This window comes from Apteryx mantelli, chromosome 19 (genome assembly GCF_036417845.1).
Source record: "Apteryx mantelli isolate bAptMan1 chromosome 19, bAptMan1.hap1, whole genome shotgun sequence".
NCBI lineage: Eukaryota > Metazoa > Chordata > Aves > Apterygiformes > Apterygidae > Apteryx > Apteryx mantelli.
Window position 1 is genome coordinate 13,068,668 of NC_089996.1, and position 19,035 is coordinate 13,087,702.

Here is a 19,035-nt window from a genome sequence, read left to right on the forward strand (position 1 = left end):
CTTATTGCTACCACTAGTGAAAAACATTCCTTAGAAAAGAAAAATGGATGTATGATTTTGCAGTAGTTTTCCAGTATAATGGGAGTTTGGAGTTAACGTAAGATTTTCAGGACTCTTGCTGATGTTTATTGCATTCACGTTAGACTTCATGGTTAGCATTTCCCTCCTGGCACCTGGAATCAGAGGTGATACTGAGCTCTTGACGTGGCAGTCCCCAGCTGTGTGAAACCTGTTACCCTGAAATTTGACTTGTTCATTCTCTCTTTACTTTAAAAACTCCCCTCCTCCTCCCTAAGGACATCTTTAAATAATTGCTGTTTCTTTCTGTTGGCATAGCATATTTTTGCTTATCCATCTGTTTTGAAGTTTTGATGAGGTTTGGGTGTTTAATCAAAAAGAGATTGTTTTTATAATAGCTGTTTAGGGCCTGGAATACTGTTGCAGGGGTGGTGGTGTATGAGTAAAGTGGGTTAGTGCTTCTCAAAAGTGCTGGACTGGTAGCCTGTCCTAATGGTTTGGGAGAGCAGGCTGGACAGGCTCTAGAGAAGTGAGAGAGAGATGCTGTGCTGAAAGGATCGCCTTTAAACCTGAAGAAGGTCTGCTCTGTTTAACTGACAAGGACAGTTTTGGTAATTTAAGGGGAGAGAAGCCCTCTTGTTAATCAGTTCCACTGGAGACCTCTGAAGAGCTTTTATTTTGTTGTAATTTTTCTATCTGAATCCAGAGGTAGAAAAGTCCTGCTATTCAAGTCCAAAGATCATGGGTTTACTTCTTGCACTTTCTTTAAATGTTTAGCTAAAATCTTCAAAGTATTGGAAGAGACATTTCTTTAAAAAAAGGTATCTTTTTGCTGAGATTGTGATGAACTGGGGGAAGTTTTTTACCTTGGCGCTCCTTGAAAATAACAAATTGCTTTCTAATGTTTGTTCAGGATGGGGCAGCTGGGTGGTACTTGATTGGTACTAGCATGATAAGACTGTCATCTTAACTCTTTCATTTGCTCCCAAACTGTGGAGCAATGGCAGGATTGATTTCTCCTGCCACTTTTGTCAAGGGATCAGATCAAGTGGCAGAGATCATTCTCTTTTCTTGACCCCGTCAGCTGCGTAGGATGATATTTTAGCCCTTGGCCCTGACCTTAAATTAGTGACAGTGTGCTAGATGTTGAGATGTGGATACCTGCTAGCACCCAGTGGCAGCAGCCAGTCTGTCTGGGTCTTTATCTTGAATGATGCTGCATTCTTCACCCCTGCAGCTCTCTAGAGGCTGTGGCTCATAGCTGAGAGCATGGGCCAGTGTGGCTTCCCATCACTGTGTGGGACAAACCCGATCCAGATCAAAGGTGATATGCAGTGCGGAGTTCCTGACAGCTGTGGATAGGAGAGAAAAGCTCTTCTGCTGTACGTTCTTCCACTGCTGGATGTAGGATCCTATCCTGCTCCAGAAGTGCTCTGTCCAGTTTGTTTTAAAACAAATTTGTAAGGAGCAGTGGGGATTTATTCTAGCTCACTTCTGTCCTTGTGGCTGAGGCGTTCTGGTCTGGGATTAGAGCGCGTATATCATGGTATCTCGGCTGGAGGTGCTGGACCCTCTCTGATCTGACTCGGGGCTCTTGTTTAGCTCTGGCTGTCAGCACAGCAGGAAGCAGCGGCATTGGCACCGCGCGGCTGAGGCTGGCTCTGCTTGCCCTTCCCCAGTGCCAACCTGCTATTTCTGTACTTGATTGGAAGAAGCCAAAACTGCTGGATTTTGCCTTTCAGTCAGCGCATTCCTTAAGTTCCTAACCCTAGCTCCGGATGGTTAAGAGACCCATCTTGGCATGCAGGAACAAATAAGTATGGTAAAGGATTAAAAAACAAACAAACAAACAAACAAAAAACCAGCCCCGAACAGTGCAACTCTCCACGATGGAGCAGTTCGGTTTCCAAAAGACCCCGGCGCATCGCGGCACCTGTCTGCACTTGCTCGGCGAGACCGGAGCTGGGAACCAAGCAGCAGGCGCCCGAGGAGGGGATGGGAGGGCGGAAAAGGGGGCCGAGAGCTCGCGGGGGCGGGTAGGGGCCGCGCCGCGCCGCGTTGCGCTGCGGCGGGGCCGCTCGTGGCCGGGCGGGGGGAGGCGATGCCCGCTCGGGGCCCCCCCGCCCCCGCCTCCCCGGACGCGCCGCTCCTCCGTCTGCAGTTCTGGGCTCTGCCTCTGAAAGCCGCCGCGGACGCGCAGCTCCCCCGCAGCCCGGCCCCGTCCCCCCCCCGCCGCCGCCGCCGCCGCCCGGCATGGCTCGGGGGAGGCGCCGGCCGCCGCCGCCGCGCCGGGACCCGGGCGGGGGGCTCGGGGCACCGCCCGGCGGCTCGGCCTGAGCCCGGCGGCGGGGGGAGGCGACTTCGGCAAGTCGGCGCCGGGAGGGCTCACCTGCCCCGCGCCGCGCCGCGCCGGCCGCGGGATGCCCGCCCGCCCGTCCGCCAGCGCTGTCCCGCTAATTGGATGTGCCCTGGATGGAGCATTTCCTCCCGGCTGCGGGAGTCCTGCAGGCAGGCTCGGCGGCGCTTGAAAGTTTGCCAAGCAGCAGCTCGCTTTAATTTCTTTAAGGATCTGGGGAGAAGGGGGGGGGGCAGGCGGGCGCTGGGGGGGACCGTTTCCAAGCATGGGAGACAGGCTGCCGGAGCCTCATGCCAGCTCTTCCCCTGCTGTGGCTGCCAGCTCAGAAGCGGAAGAAATCGAGGTGCTGGACTCCGAGGATGTCCTACCTATGGCCGCGGAGGATGTAAGTTTCCTTTGCTCCGTGTCTTCCCTGCTTTCCCCGAGCCGCGTTAATCGGCTCAAGCTATTTATAGGTATAAGTCCACGATGGGGGGGGAGGAATAGGAGCGTTGACCCTCTGGGGCGAGGGAAAGGCACCAGCTCCGGCCCCATCGCCCTCCCTGCGCTCCCGCCGCTGCCGGGCGTGGGCCGGCTCCGGGAGCCGCCGCCGGGCCGGCTCCATCCCCGGGGCGCAGCTCCCCTCTCCTCCCTGCCCCAGCCGGTGTCCCTGGACAGGCAGATGCTGGGTCACTGCTCGCCCGCCGCAGCGAGTCACAGCCAGCCGGGCAGGGCGGTGCGGGCAGCCGGGCTGCGGGCAGAGGGAGCAGGGCTGCGCGCGGAGGCGTTTCTAGAGGCAGGAGAGGGGCTGATGTCTTGTCTTGAGGTGCTTCCTGGGGGCAGAGAGCTTTTCCCGAGTCCCAACCACCAGGAGAGTGACAGGTCTGAAAAACTCCCGTTCTCGCAGCCTGTTCCCTCCTCCAGCCCCTAAGCGACAAACAGCCGAGGAAGTTTTTTTTTCCCAGGCTCGGCAAGGCTGATAGCCTCTCTCCACCTTCCGAGCTCTGATCGCACCTGAGGATGGGATAACTTGGCACTGGGTCTCTGCCTCTGCTCATCCAGCCTAGGAGGACAGCAAGTGGTCCTGCGTGCTTTGAATCTTCTACCGCTGGGCTGAGCAGCAAAGCCTGCAGGGCTGAGCTGATAGTTCTGCATCTACTGGTCCCAGTGCCAGGAGCTCTGGGCAGGCAGGAGCTCTCTGTGCGTATGTCCGTGAAGGAGGGAACATGATCCTGTGTGCCTTGTGCGTCCTAGGGCTGCTTGCTCGTCTCCTGCCCAGTGAACTCTGCTGGGATGAGGACTGTGCAAGGTGCCTGTGCAATCTGCAGAGGTGAGCGCAGGGTTTCTTCCTGCCTATGGAAGGATGAACTGGCTTGAACAGAAGTAGTGACATTAAATGTCTTTCAGAAGTGGGCTCTGTCAGGGGTCTTGGGCCAGCATGAAAGGAACACTTCTAAACTAAACCTCCAGCATGGCTCGTCCCCTTGCCTTCTGCTTTTGTGACAATATTAAGGGAGCTTTGCTGGGGCTGCTTAGGGGCAGTGCCCACTCCTGATCCCCCCCAGCCCTTCCTTCTGAATAACCTAGAATTTGGGTTGTGTTGGATTTTCCTCCCAGAGGACAGCGGAGGAAGTGCAGCTACTTGGTAGAACTGCATTGTCAGACTTGTTCCTGAGGACTGTAAATCCCAGAGGGAATATGTGATGCAGTTTGACCTCTATTGTAACACTACTGGACAGTCCTAACTGGAGCATGCCTGACCAGGAGTTTGTGTAGCCTTCAGTGGGAAAGAACGGCTTTCCAGGACCTTTCACAGTCCAGGTTCCTGAATCCCAGTCCTTTCTTACCTAAGACTGTGATCTTTTCTTCCCTGACAAATACTGTGCTTGTCTGGATGGTCTACAGGAAAGATTTCCTGTTGTGATACACGTGGGCCCCTTGGAGTTACTCCAGCCTCTACAAGAATGCAGCCATTAGCAATTTGATCCTGCCAGGGGCCGGGCAGAAGCTGTAAGTGCTGAGTGCCTGGCAGGATTGGGCTGCTGAGATAGGAGAAAGAGAGGGAGCTTTCCTGGGTGAAATCTAGAGTCTCATCCTAGTTCTACCACTGACTTGCTGCATGACCTTGAGGTAGCACAGCTTGGGTCTGATCCAGCTCTTGGTGTCATGCTATTACTTCCATTGGGATCTGCGTTGTTATTTGACTCTTGTGCCTTGTTTTCTGCAACCAACAAAATGAAGCTGCGTCTGCAGTTGCACTGGTTAAGGGAAGCTGCTGGGACCTGGCAATAGATGATGTGATAGAAGCCTGAGGTATCACACATCATCTACAAGCCAAAAGAGCAGGAAGTGGTGTAAATACCCTCCTTCTCCACAGCCAAGGATTTCCTGCTGAAACAAGCAGGCTACAGAGCATCATCTCTGAACATTCAAATTGCTCTGTGCTAGGAGCATGCCCACTTGAGACCTGACTGAATTTTTGATTTTCTATTATTATTATTACATTTGAAGGCTTGACGTAAGCTCTTAGGCTTGGCCAGTGAGAACTGACACAAGGTCAGTTCTTTATATGTTGTTAACTGCAAAACTATGACGTAGTGGAGGTTTGGCTGTCACAGCCTTGACAGCACATAACAGCTCTGCTGCAATGTCATTACAGCTCTCAGAGCAGCATTCGACAAAGCCAGGATTCAGGCAGTCCCAAAATGTTCTGTTTAAAGTGCTGGGCAAATTTATGATGATAAATGGGAGTTTATAAATGAATGGGAGAACGGGGAGGAGGGGAGCCAACAACTTAACTGAGTAAATGAAATTCAGTGGCCTTGTATGGAAACCACTGTCTCTCCAGTCAATTCTGTTTTAGATCTGCCCTCCACGTGGAATGAAATATTCTTCGAGGACTAGATAAGACTCTCACCAGAGCTCTGCTTTGCATATAGCACAGCGAGGGGATTTGCTTGCATGAGTCTGATGCTTGTTATTTTTCTCACTTGCTTTTCTGGAAAGGTGAATGAGCAGAAGCTAAGTGTTGTGCTGAGCAGCACTTTGGACAGGAGAGCTGGGAATGTGTGGGCTTTTTCTGGGAGCCCAAGCCAGTGGTTACCCCACCGTTGCCCCATGGAAGTTACTCTCTCCTCAGGTGACCCCAAATCCATGCAAGAGGAGAAGAGAGGCTTAAGCGTTTCAGTTAGGAGTTTCCTCTGTTCGGTGGTGGGAAGGGTGAGCCAGCAGGCATGGGGCAGGAGGTGGCTTGGCATTGGACTTTGTACAAAGAGTGAATTGGAGCCCATTGTCAGCTTGTTTTTCTGTTTCCAAGTGACAAGGACTTGTGGAGTGTTCATGTGATTGTCTGTGTTTAAGTGGAGCTTCTTGGGTAGTTCCTATACATAGCTTTTAAGGCAGATCTGCTGGAACAGAAGTTGTGGGGTAAACCCATGTAATGGAATCTCTGCAGCCTCCACCTTGTGCTAGAGGAATTATCCTCATTTTTCAGATGTGGATACAAGAGGCTTAGAAAGCTGGTGGGTTCTCAAAGGCCTTGCAGCAAGTCCCTGCCAGAGTTAGGAGCAGACAAGGCTTTGATCAGTCCCACTTCTTAGCTTGTAGTCTGTGGGTCAGTATTGGGCCACAGGACCTCAGAAAGTGATCTGAAAAAACATTGCCAACTCCTCCCTTCCCTCAGTATACACCAAGCTTTCTTGATCCCTGTGGATGAAAAAGCCTTTTATTCCTTGCTTGCTTGCAAGTAGACAAAGCGGGAGAAAACAGATTTAACACATGAATGTTCTGAGTTCATCCTAATTTGGATTTGTAAATTAAAACTATCCTCCCTGTGGTTGGTAGATTCCCCCTGCCTCCTCCCCCGGAAGGGTAGGTGATTCTGGGATGAAGAAGGATGTTGGAAATGGCACTAAATCATTTGGTTATTTCTCTGTTAGAATATACTTCTGCAGTTTACTGCATGTTAATGTCGTTGCTCTTATACCTTCTTTTTCTTCTTTTTCCTCCCTTATGCATTGCCTCTCAGCACTGGAAAGCTCTATTTGATCAGGTATGTGAACAACTGATGTGTTGTCTCTGTCTTGTGAGCAAAGATCTAACTTGCCTTCCTCTATATTAGATTTTCCCTGCTTTTAATTTACAGCCTAAGAGTAATGTGCTCCGTGTTCCTAGTTCCCAGGATGCTGGTGTACAAGTCACAATTATCGTTACTGCTTTTGGTCCCTTCTCTCATTTTCTGGTCAGAGCAGCCAGGGTCAGAAGTGGGCCCAGCCTGACCACCCTCCTGGCACAGGGTCTGAGCCGAGGCGCTCTAGCAGGTGTTCAGCTTAGCTTGCTGCCAGTTGCACTTCCCTTGCTCAGTGGATTAAAGCATCTTCTACTCTTTGAGGCAGGCAAACTAGGACCTGTGAATCCAGCACTGCATTTTTTTTGAAATGGCTACCCAGCTGGCAAACTGACTTCTGTAGGATTACATCAGTTTGTTCTAGGAGAGGACCTGCTACTTTTAACTTCCACAGAATTGATGAAGTATCTGCTTCTGTACCAAAGACTATGGTTGTATCAGGTAAATGCTTTGGGTCAGATCTGTAGCTGGATGAAATCGGCACAGTTCTGTTGCGCTCTGAGTTGTATGAGCTGAGAATTTGGGATGTGGATTCTAGTTTGTAAATTATGCTCTTAGCTGCTTTAACTGGCACGCTTGCTTTGTGGTGTTCCTTCCGTCTGCCAGGTTGAAATGTGAAGCAGCTATAAACTGAGGGATTTTTCTAGGGTTGACTTGCTTCTAAACTGCGCCGCTCTCTTGATGTCATAAACTTTTGTGCTGTTGTGTGTGCATGTAAATGTCACCTTCTCTAAGTGAGCTCTTACTCCAACACTGGCGCCGTTCTGGCAATACTAAAGTTCTGATGGGATTTTGTCCCTGCTTTATGAGGCAATAATCTTGCTTCTGCATGTGGCCAAACTGCAAAACCGAAGGCTGTGGTGCAGTCTCCAGGGAAGGATGTCCTCTGTACCCTGGGGGCTCTTGCCATTCAGTTAATAACTGGACTGCCTACCATGATGTGTGCTCATTTGTACGTGGTTAGCCGTGACCAGCTGTTAATCCACATGTCTGGATTGCAGTACCTTTTTCTGTTATACAGTCAAGCAAACTGGCAGTTGGGAACTAGATTGCTGTAATAGCTGATCACACTGAAATTGCATAGTGTATTTGAATTTGCTGGGACTCATAAAGAATGCTGCCGCTCAAAGGGTGGATGCAAGAGAAATTGCTTGTAATCTGGGCTGAGTGTTTGTTTCAGCCAGTGTGAATTCTCCCCCGTCTCAAAAGTTGGCCTTAATTTGAAGTCTGATCCTACAAGCATCCTTTGAAGTCATTGAGTCCTTGTGAGATGAGGCTCTTGGCTGGTAGCTCCCTCAGACTCAAAGAGAGGAATGGGTAATTTCCCACTGGACTTGTCTGAATAGTAGAAATGTCTTTTTTTCCCCCTTTTTTTGAAGGGGAAGGGGGGAGTTTGACTGTTGGATTTACAGAACATTACCCCAGAGACAAGGGAATGGACTGTAAAGCCAGACCTCCAATAATTAGCCACGTTTCAATTAGGGCTGCAGCTGAAATTTAAGCCATGTCTATGAGGCTTTATTATCAAAGAGAATGCAACCTGTGAAAACCAGTCGCAAGTCCTGAATAAATCAATAAAGCCCTTGTTGCCTATGGGCAAAGCCAAAGAGCTGACGTCTTCCTTCAGCGTTATGTCAGCAATGCAATGCAATTAGCCCTGCAATGAATTGCAAGATGTTGTTTGTCATGGAACAAGGTTGCTACTCCCCGCAACTCCATGCTGGTAGGAGAGGGGGGTGTTTTGTTAAGCTCTGATTGGCATCCATGTGAAACATGAGGACAGTCTAAATGGCTACAGAAAATATGTGTGTTGAAACTCAGAACAGTTGCAGCTCTCTCCTTGTAAGATACGGCTGGCCTTATGTCTGCTTAGCGTGGATTTGGGTGGCCAAAGATTCACGTGCTTCGTGCTTTTGTGCCTGAGGGCCTGGGACTGAAGTTTGATGCTCTCCCTCTCAGCTGAGACACATGGGCCTCTGTCCGTCACCCCGAGGAGAGTGGCAGAGCAGGAGAAGGCCCTAGAGAAGGTGTTAGAGTGGTTGGGAAATCTCAGGCTGGGGGTCTATGAGTCTCTCGCTGCTGGGGTGAATGAGTATGACAGCAGACACAGCGAGGGAGTGGTCAGCACCCTCTCCCATCCTTGCCTGTAAAAAAAAAAAAAAGATGAAATTATAATTAATGTGTTTTTCTGGGGGGAGAGATTTTTGAAAGATTTTTAGGTTTACTGACACAAAAACCAGGTTTCTGTTTAGACATACCAGCTTTAAGGGTTTATTTCTTTTTAGCCTTTTTTGGGGGGGTGAACCCCCCCCAACATCTTAAATTAAAAATTCAGAACTCTTCCATGAAAATTGTCGTTCAACCACAAAACAATGCTTTTTGCTTTTGTTTTTTTTGGGGGGAGGGGGCAGGGGGAGGAGGAGAAACAACTGATGATGCTTTTTGGAGGAATTTTTCTATTTGTTTTGATCCAGTTCTAATCCATTGTGCTGGGAACTGTCAATGACTCAAGCCAATATTTCTAGCCACTGGGACATTGCTTCTTTTAACAAGTAAAAGAAAGAAAATCTGGCAAAAAGGCAGATCCAGAACTTGTTCCTGGGTTGTGAGGTTCAAAGAAACCCCTCACAGGGCGAAATCTTGGCTATGCTGAAGCAAGTACCAAAACTCCTGAATTTAGTGGGCCAGGACTTCGCTCAAGACTTTCGGGCCAGGCAGACAGGCGTCTTTTCGGTGCGGCAGCCAGGAAGTTACAGTACAGCTGCTGCTTCTTACCATGCTTACAAGATGTGTATTTTATTACAGAGCCATGGCCCTCAGGCAGCTCTAACTCACTTTTATATGGGAACTTTTATAGGGATTCATACATTTATTTATTGTGCTCATAAACACCCTCCACCCACACACACATTAGCTCTGCATCTGCTGCCTTCTGTGGAGCCTGTGCTGTTGCTGAGTGCTCCCCGTTGTCTCCGTGTGGAATCCAGGCTCTGCGAAGAGCAAGGTATTGCCCCTCTCCATCCCTCCCCAGTCACTTGTTTTTTCTTCGTTTGCTCTTCACAGGTCAAATAACTTTTGTTGTTGTTGTTGTTGTTAATCTTTGGATAGACTTAGAAGTGGGGCAGTCCCAGGAACAGGTCCTGGCGATGGTTCACACTATTGCGCTAAAAATATCCTGTGCTAATTCCCTTGCGTGCAGACAGGAGGACGTCCTGCTGCCCAGGTTGAAGCCGAGTTGCCTGGTGGGTAGACTCCTGAGGGGCTGTCCCTGCTTTGCTGTGTCCTTTCCGAGGCCTTGGGTGCCCTTCTTTGCCTCCGTGTCCCCAGTGTCCCTGCTCTAGAGATGACTGCAGCTAATCATTATTACCCAGCCCTCGGCTGTGCGGGATGAAAGGGGCTATCTAGGAGGACAGTGTTTGTTAGTAGGCGGCAAGAGCTTATGTCATGTTCTCTATTTGCTCCATCCCCATGGCTGCTGAGCTTTCAAGGGTGAATTAACATTATCAGCCCTCATCTCCGAGTTCTCACTTCTTCTCACCCATACCCTGGCTTGTAGCCATGACAACAAACTTGTTTTAAATAGACACACACAAAGCTCACCCAAAAGACCCTCCTCGCTGGCTCAGCACCTTGGTTCTGTTGCCTGTCAATCTAGGCTGCGTTTTTACTGCAGCTGCTTTAGGAGTCCTGGATTTCTTCCTGAGCCTTGTATGTGGGTGTGATGGCAACAGATGAACAGAGTTTACGGGGAATGCGGAAAGATGCCAAGTTACCCTGGCTGTGTAGGCAGATAATGGAAAACTTGAGCTCAGAAACAAGGCTGTAGAGATATCCTGGACCAGACGTGCACTTGCCGGGAAGAGTTCAGTTGCTGACAGTACCAGCAGTGGGTGCAGCTGAACCCACTTTGCCTTGGTCTTGTAAAGCATTAAAATATGCTTGGAGGGAGACCTTGCAGGCTTCTTAAATCCAGGGCTGCTTCATGCATGATTGAAATTGCAAAGCACTCCATAAAATCAGGCCAACTATGATCGTAGTTGGTGGTAACTGGGAAAGGGAATCATTTTGAACTCAATGATCTTTTATGTTAATTGTGTCCCTTTTTCTCTGGATAGCCTTTAACACAGGCAGGACCAGCTATTTCCCACGCTATAAAAGAAATTCCAGTTTGTTTACTGGGACTGTTGAGCTAAGCATCACAGTTCAGTTTGAAAAGTTTCCCTGACTGTTGTTGCTGGATAACCCCTGCTGGCTGTGGCTGGAAGACCTCACCAGGCAGGTCTTGCTGAGCTCCAGACAGTGGTTTGTGCCTAGAGATTTTACTTCTTTCCCTGACAAATTCCTTGTCTTTCCCTGCTGGTTTGTGCGGCTCCCTGGGGGAGGAAAAGGAGAAACTGCAAGGTGAAGAATGGGAAATTATGGCTGTGAGACTAGCAGCATGGGAAGGGGATTTGAGCACAGGTCATATGCTATCTCCAAGTCTTTGCCTGGATTTTGGGCTATTGCTGTCCTTTTAGATTAGTGCTCATTAGGACATATGTCTGTGCTGCAAAGAGGAGGTTGTGGGGACTGGAACTAGGAATAATCATTGGTTTGTTACTTTATCTCCTAACGTGGCCTGCAGATTTCAGAGGTGCTGGTAGGAAGACTGTCCGTGGTGATAACAGATCAGCATGCAGGCCCTAAAACCAGGGTCTGCCTTGCCTGCTTTATTAGACACTTCTGTGAGCGAGATAAGAAACTTGCCTCCTTCTCCCCCTCCACCAAGCTGTGCATTGTAAAGGGGAAGATGCTTTAAAAGCTACAAGTGTCCCTTGGCAATGCACAGAGGGGGTTCTGCATCTGCACCGTGCCCCGAAGTCTAATCTCATTTACAGTTGTCAGCGTGGGCTGCTGGAAGAGATGAAAGGCAGAAGAGAGGGAGGGAGAATAGATTAGTCTCGAGCAGAGGGCACTGGGAGTGCACCTGCCTCTGCCCCGCTACCTTGAGGAGGGGCGGCGATGGCAGCTGGGCATGTGTCATCTGCTGCTCTTTGAGGCGCCCAGCCATGGAGCACACGATTAATGACTCAAGGGGCCGGGCTTTTGTGAGTGATAAAGCCCTGGGATTTAGGCAGGGCTCTCGGGCCTTTTCTTCCAAGCAACGCCATCGCTTTACATTTCTCAAGTGGCATTTGGGGCGCATGGAGCTGCTGTCTGTGACCACAATGCTTCCCTTTCTCTTCCCTCCCCAAACTGCGCTGACCTTTGTCATGCAGCATTAACCCTTTGACTCCTCCACTTTGGGTTATGGGGTTGCGGGGGGGGAAGATTCCCTTCAAATTCATTGCCCTGTGGATGGACTTGAAGGGAAGAATGGGCTGGTAAGAGAGGAGCAGTTTTTACTGAAGGAGCTTGGTTTGCTGATGCTGTCTGGATTATCAACCCTTTGCTGCCTTCTGCCAGAAGCTCTTTGTGAATAAAGCAGTCCCTGGGAAAGGGAGGAGGAGAATTTATCATTCCTTTAGGCAAGGAGGGAAACTGAGGCACTAGGCAGTGAATAGATATTCCAGAGACTATTCCCTCCACAGGGTAGTGCCTGGTCTTTTACCCCAGCTCACCCTGTGTCTATCCCCCGTGTTTTTACAGTGGGGAAACACAGTGGTTTTTCGGTGGGTAGTATGGGAATGGATGGTGATCTCCCAGCGCTCCAAGCTTTACGCCACAGATTTGACTTTCAGCCAGGACACCCTGGAGTGTTGGCTCAGCAAAAAAAATCTACCTGGAGGTCATTAATGATAGTCATGCTTCCTGCAGGATGAAGAGTAGAAATTCCCCGAATTAAAAAAGCTCCTTGGTCCACCAGCACCTCTGTACACTGAACACCAGCCAGCACCTAAGCTGGATCTGAGTCTCTGGGGTTGTGCCTGTGTTTACAGCTTCCCTGCAGCATGAATGGTTTGTGATCAGCCACCCCGCCTCCCCTTTCTCTGACCATTACAATACTCCTCTCTCCGTTCCCAACAGCCTGGACCTGGGCTGTTGGCTCAGCTTGACAGCCACGAGTGTAAAGTTGGGAGTAAAAGCCATCATTATGAGCCAGACATCAGCAGTGTAGCAAACACAGCTTTAGCTGGTAGAGGTGGGCACATCCTGAAATGTTTTAAGGAGTCATAACAAACACACTGAAAAGCACATGGAGAGTGAGTCAGTCTTAACGCAGCTCGTGAGTTACTGGCAGCTTGATGTCTCTAGGTTTGTAGAAGCCTCAGGAGGCTTCCTACTCTTTACACATTTGTGTACCTTCCACGTCTGAACTGCCTGGAAAGCTGCATGTTGAAGTGTGCAGCCTCCGAGAGGGACGGCGGGCTGCCTTCAGACCATTGTACCTCTCTGCTGCCTCCTGATCACAGCTGCAGTGAGGGGCTTTGGTAGCAAACGCTTGGCCATTTCAGCTGAATGTGCCAAGTGTTTTTTAGGTGCAGAGATCCTTGCTAATGCATTGTTCTCAAATCCTATCTTACACATAGAAAATCACTGAAGCAATAAGAACATTTAAGCCTGCGTGTTTAAAAAGAAGGGGGGGGGAAGCTGTAAACAGTCTGGATTGATGCTGTTCTGCAAATCAGCTGGTGCATTGTGCTCTATAGCTCTGTGCTCTGTTAGGATGGGAGGGAGAGAGAGGGGGAGAGATCATCCTATCTCCAGAGGAACAAACCCAGCTGCTGGGCGAGTTGAAACAGTTTAGAGATGCTTTTCCTTCGTCACTTACGCTTGTAACATTTACAGGGCTTCTGAAGTTACTCTCTCCGAGACCTGGAAAGCAAGCCTTTCTCCCCTGTGGTAGGAGGGATTATGTTCCCATTGCTTTCCTGTATTTGCAGTCAGTGCAAATGTACCGGGGCACGTTTGCAAATTAAGTGCAGCAGTGGGCGTGTTTGAGTTTGACAGCAGCCAAGGAAACTGTGATCTCTCTCCGCCTCCTCACTAGGTATCATACAATGTGTTGGTCTGAATTCAGCTTGATGCCAACGCGCCATGAGACAAAGTTGACGGGGTGCAGATGATGGGCTGTTTTCCTGCACCACTGTATGTACAGGCTGCTGAGGGAAGCTGAGCTCTGAATGCTCTGGACTTTTGTGTGATGAGAACCTTGCTGGTTTTGCCTGTTCAATCCCTAGCACTTGGGACAGTCACTACCATCCTCCTCCTCCTCCTCCCCTGATTTCCTGGGTAGCAGCACCCCCTCCAACTCAGCTGCTCCAGGTGACATTAGGGATATTCTATCACCAGAGATGATGTGTCAAGCTGAAAGGTGAAGCCAGAGTCCTGAATGCTTGTGATCGCTCCCAGTCTGATATTTTTTTGTGGGACTAGTCACAAACCTCTCTGCCCTGGCCAGATTCCAGCTGTGTAATTTACTTCTCTGAGAGTGTTGTGATTTCAGCTGGAGAAGTTGGCTTTATGTTCTCTCTTGTATGATATGAAATTCCTCCAAAGGACTCTGTGGGATCTGAGCATCCAGCTCCTCAAAGCTCCTTTGAACAGCTTGGCCTCTGACACTCAGTGCGCCTTCCCTGTCCGACCCCTCCAGCAGCTGCCTGGTCACTGCAGGTCTGTGAAGTGCTTCTCTTGGATGCTGTGCTGGCGTAGAGGAGCTTGAAGCCCGACTTCTACCTTGGGCTGGCTCTGGCTTCTGTCAGGGGGCTTCAGCATGGGTTGTGCAGGGGGGAGCTCTCCTGTGGTTTGTGCAAGAGTTGCTGTTGCTCTCTAATCAGCTGCTCTGGGCCCAACCCAGAACTTCCCAATAGGAACTTCTCTACCTTCAAAAAACACAAACCAGTAAAGAATTGCAGATTCTCTGTAAATGACCTTAATCAGTAGTGACAAATCATCAGTGCCTGTAATGTGGGATTGTTCTCTGTGTCAGGGAACCATGGGAAAAAATGTACCAAAGTCTCACTTAGACCTTGAATTCCTTCAATTCTAAAACTAAACCCCCCCAGCACTAGCAAGCTACGGAGTATGTATATATTCTTAGTATATGTTCCTGTTGCTTAGGAACAGCTGTCTGCAGTGACCCTGTGCTGCTAGTGAGAAGAGTAATGATGGATGAAACTGATGTTAAACAAGCAAGATCAATCTTCCCCCTAGGAACTGTTCTTCATGCTCTTTGATACTCGACGTACTCTTGTATGTAGCGCATACTCTGGAGTTTTCTGAGCGAGGCGAGTGCATGGGAAAAATAAGCGAGACTGCTGGAGGCAAAGCTGTTTGTGACTAGCATCAAACCCCTGCTCTCTTGCACTTCTTCAGGGCACTGTTCCCTGAGGAAACATCTCTGCCCCTGTGGTCCTTCATGATTAGACACCAGTGCTGCTGGGAACCCTAGTCTGTATAGCAAACTTGGTTGTGATCTCTAACTAGTGTAATTGCTTGTTGCCTACAGCCTACAGGTAGCAAGAGATCCTTGCTCACCTCTCAGGCGGAGAAGGAATCAATATTATGTAAAGTGGAAAACAGAAAGTTTCACAAAAACTACTGGAAGACTCTGTCCCGAAGGTCCTGCGTGCTCTGAGCTGGTCCAGGAGAGCACTCGAGAGCCCGCGTGACGTGGTCGTTATATGACAATGGCAGAGCATCTACCTGTCGGGCCTGCTCGGAAACAGCTTTTGCGGTGGGGACAGCAGCAGTATGGCTTCACGGTTATACCTTTGACAGCTGAAGCTGGCTGGGGTGTAAACACTGTATGGCCCCCTCCACAAGTCAGGTACACAGGACACCTTCCCCCAGGGTGGCAATAGTAAAAATGTCTCCCAAGGAGTTGTTGTGTGCGTCTGAAACAGCCTCCTCTCGCCTTATTCACTCAGTGGCCCCTGAACTGAGAGCTGCCATCGCTGTGTTGATTTATGGGGTCATTTAAGGATTGCTGCTGGTGACCAAGAAGAGCTAGAGCAGGAAGTCATTTGCTGGTTGCTGATTTATGGCCATAGAAAACAGTCCTGAAAAGCATGGTGAGAATTTTCTGGACCTTATGTGGTTCCAGCTGACTGGTGGCTCCAGGCTGTTATTTGACCATGTGGAGTAATAAAACTGGGAAAACTAATTAACTTCTGGGCCTACTGTGAAACAAACTAGTTCATGCAAAAAATTACTTTGCACTTGCAAGCAACAGCAACTTTATGGACTTATAAGCCTGTATTTAATGACCAAGCATGTAGTACAGCATGTGAAGTACATTCCTTTTGCTGACTTCTAAGGCCAAAATAGCATTTGACAAGCTCTACCGATCACTGAGGATCTGAACACTAGCTCGGGATAATGTTCTGTTTCGTCCTTATTAATTATGTAGCTGGTGTGTGGGTGGAGGTTTGACACAAAGCTGTGTTGCTTGGTTTCTTGTAGTCTAAAACAGCCTGAGTTATGCAAAACCAACCTGAGCCCAAGCAGTTCATTCAAGGAAGGATGCTCTCCACGGTTTGAGTGCTAGAGGCTTTCTGAGGTCACTTTGTGCTCACAGCCTCTTTCCCTGTAAAGTGTAGTTGGATGAGCTCATTCCCAGTGGAAATACTAGGTGTTTTTCTGATGTTAGCAGGGAAACAGTCAGCCCTGCTCGGGAGCTTCCTTCCCTAATAGGGAGGTTCTGTCTATTGTGCCAGTTGTGATGGTTACATCAGAGAAGGGATGTGTCGGAGTGCCCCAGTATTGTGTTCCTTGCCGATGGTGGATGGCTGAGATGTTTAGCAACATTGTATAGATGATCCAGCCTCTGTCATCCTACACCAGTTTGGAAGGAGGGAGGGAATGGCTGTAATCTGAGTAAGCAGGAAGAAGAGCCAAAAGGTAACCCTTCTCCAGTCCCGTCGCCCCTGCATTGCTCAGGAGCCCTTCTTACAGGAATGTTTAACTGCCTGCTTTCTTGCCCCGAAGTTGGTTTCTCTTTCAGATCCCAAATATCTGCTCCGCTATTAGCAAACATGACAGAAGTATCTTACTGAGATAAGAGAAAGAGATACTATTACTTTTGTTTTGTATTACTAAGATAGTGTTGTTAAGCCCTAGCAGAAAAACTGCCTTTTCTTTTCTTTTCTTTTCTTTTCTTTTCTTTTCTTTTCTTTTCTTTTCTTTTCTTTTCTTTTCTTTTTTTAAGTTTTTTCCCTCTCTTTCTGTGAGGGATGTGCTTGAATTGTTGTGGTACCCAGTACATGGGACTATACCAAGCTTTGTTCTTTTTCCTCCAAGCTAAGTAAAATATTATTGCAGAGCTATTATTTGACCTAAAATAAGTATGTGTGCATACTCGCTGCTATAGAATTCTGCTTTTTCACACATCAAATCAAGTCCCTGTGGATTTTCACCTCCCTCCCAGATCTGGCAGACAGTGTAAAAGGGAGCTATTTTTAATCTGAAATGTTCTAATGTTTCAAGTCTGGAGTATAAGATGTAGTTTTCTCCTGACAAACTTCATGGCTCATTGCTGTAAAACTTTTGTTTTGAAAGGAAGGGTAAAACTTCCTACAGGAAGGAAAAAAGTTCTGATTCTGGGGCTATGGATCTTCATTACTTTGAGGAACTAAAAAACAGTGAAAATGGCTGTCCTTGGGTTGAAAAATTTACCAACTAAGAGGAAGAATTTAACAGAGGAGCCTAGCAGGACCCTCAGCAGGGTCCATTGTGGTAGAGTGGTATGAGAGACCCAGTTCCCCTCCTTAGGTCTGGCCTTTAGGCTAGGCAGCAGGCTGGACACCTTGTGTTGTGTGTGACAGGAGCAGTGCTCCCTAGTCAGCGCTGAGCCCTGCTGTGTCTGTCCCTCCAGCCCTGCAGAAGCTGCTTCAGTGCAAACCCCAGCCCAGCTCTCTTCTGGCTCCTGGTGCCGAAGGGGCCGTTTGTGACAGTCCAGGAGGTGTCTGGGCTGGTGTCCCCTCAGCTGGGACATGAGTCCCAGCTAATGAAGCACAGGGTAAAGGGAGCTCCCTGCAGTTTTAGGGGCACAATTCTTCCTTGCTGAGCAAATTTTCATCCTGGTTACCAAACTGACAGTGCCCTGCAGGCCCAGCCTTGGTCTTTGCTGTAAGTGTTGTCTAACGTGGCACACTGATCGCATCATCCTGGCGTCTGATGATGCTTAATGGGGCAGCCCAGCCCTGAGCCCAGGAGACCAGCCGTGGTTCTGCCTTGCGACATGCTCCTCTCTTTTCTGCCTGGTGCGGCAGGGGAGCAGCGCTTGCCTCCTGGTACTAGCTAGATCAGGTTGGTGGTCTGCCTGGCCATCATCTCAGTTGCTCACCAGATATGTCACTAGGTAAGCAGCAGCAGAGAGAGACCCTGGGGCTCAGATCTGATTAGCCTCTGCGACTTTATCCTGTGCCTTAGTTGGATTAGCTGCAGGTTTTTTGCTGCTGTTGCTGTTTTCCTTAAACAGGTCCTTATTTCTGTGACATCTGATGCAGACAACTAGTTAGAGAAGCAAAGTCTGTGAACCATGAGTGGTGTTTTCCCCTTCGCCACTGCTCAACTAACAACTCCTGCCCTTCTTTCTTGCTGAATTACTGTAGCTGATGCCTGCCAGGTGAGCCTGAGTAAGAAGCCCTGCAGACAGATCTCTTGGATGGTATGGGTCTCACCTAATAGCCTGAATGCCAGGCCAAGAGCCCCTGATTGCTAATTGCAGTTTGGTCACTGTTGGAAAGGATTCATGATAAACTCAGTAGAGATTCAAAGCAGCATTAACATTTCAGGTTCAGTTTCCTTCACCTCTTCTCTGAGCTTTTTAGTTTTCTTCAGGGCCTGATTCTTCTGCACCTTAGGTTTTTTGCTTATATCACAGCAGCGGCCATGGGCTGTGAAGATTTGTTCTAATTCAGCACTGCAATAGCCCTTCTCCTTCAAGGATTTCAAAGCTTATTCTTCAGTATCCGTTCATTTAGTTTCATGGGTAGGAACACTGAAGAAGGAGATCAGTGACCATATCCCATTACCATGGGGGAGAGGGTACTACAGACCTAAAAAGAGAATGGAGACCCTTTGCTCTTGGGATTGCCCCTCATTCTCCAAACAGCAGCCTGTCTGCATGGTGCCCAGTTGAGAAAAAAGAGAACCAGTTTACAGGAGATTCCCCCAGGTCTGTCCTTCTGTGGGCAGCACCCAGTTGCCTCTTCAACAGGCTTAAAATAGAAGCCTTTCTCCTTGCCGTAGCTGTAATTGTCCCTGGGTTGGGCACTGGAGAAGGTCATTCACCTCTGCTGGATGACAGAAGCTGTAGAGGCTGCTGAGAAGGTCTCTCTTGCATCTGTTTCTGGATAGCTGCACACAAAAAGGAGTGAATTGTAGGTTTGATATCAGAACACGGCTCTGTTCCAGGAGGAATAAAAGATGTACCAGCCCCACTGTAGTTCTTACAAGATCAAAAGAGCTGTTACATTAAGACTGATAATACTCCCTTGTTTGGCAACTGGGCTGAGAATTTGTTCTAGGATTTTAATGTATGTTCAGATAAACCGTCTTCCTTAGTGACGATGAGGCCTTGAATTTAGTCCATGAGTTTCAGTGAGTTGGTGAAAGTGAAACTTGGAGGTTT

The 19,035-nt window shown here is 48.8% G+C and overlaps 1 protein-coding gene across 1 annotated transcript in view; it reads left to right on the forward strand.

Annotated features, from left to right (window-relative positions):
• Positions 1-2,639: 2,639 nt before the first annotated feature.
• Positions 2,640-19,035, forward strand: part of RHBDL3 (rhomboid like 3) — a 64,943-nt gene continuing 48,547 nt past the window's right edge. Inside the window, 2 exon segments of the mRNA XM_067308323.1 lie at positions 2,640-2,759; positions 6,381-6,404. Of these exon segments, the coding sequence (XP_067164424.1) occupies positions 2,640-2,759; positions 6,381-6,404 (144 nt within the window).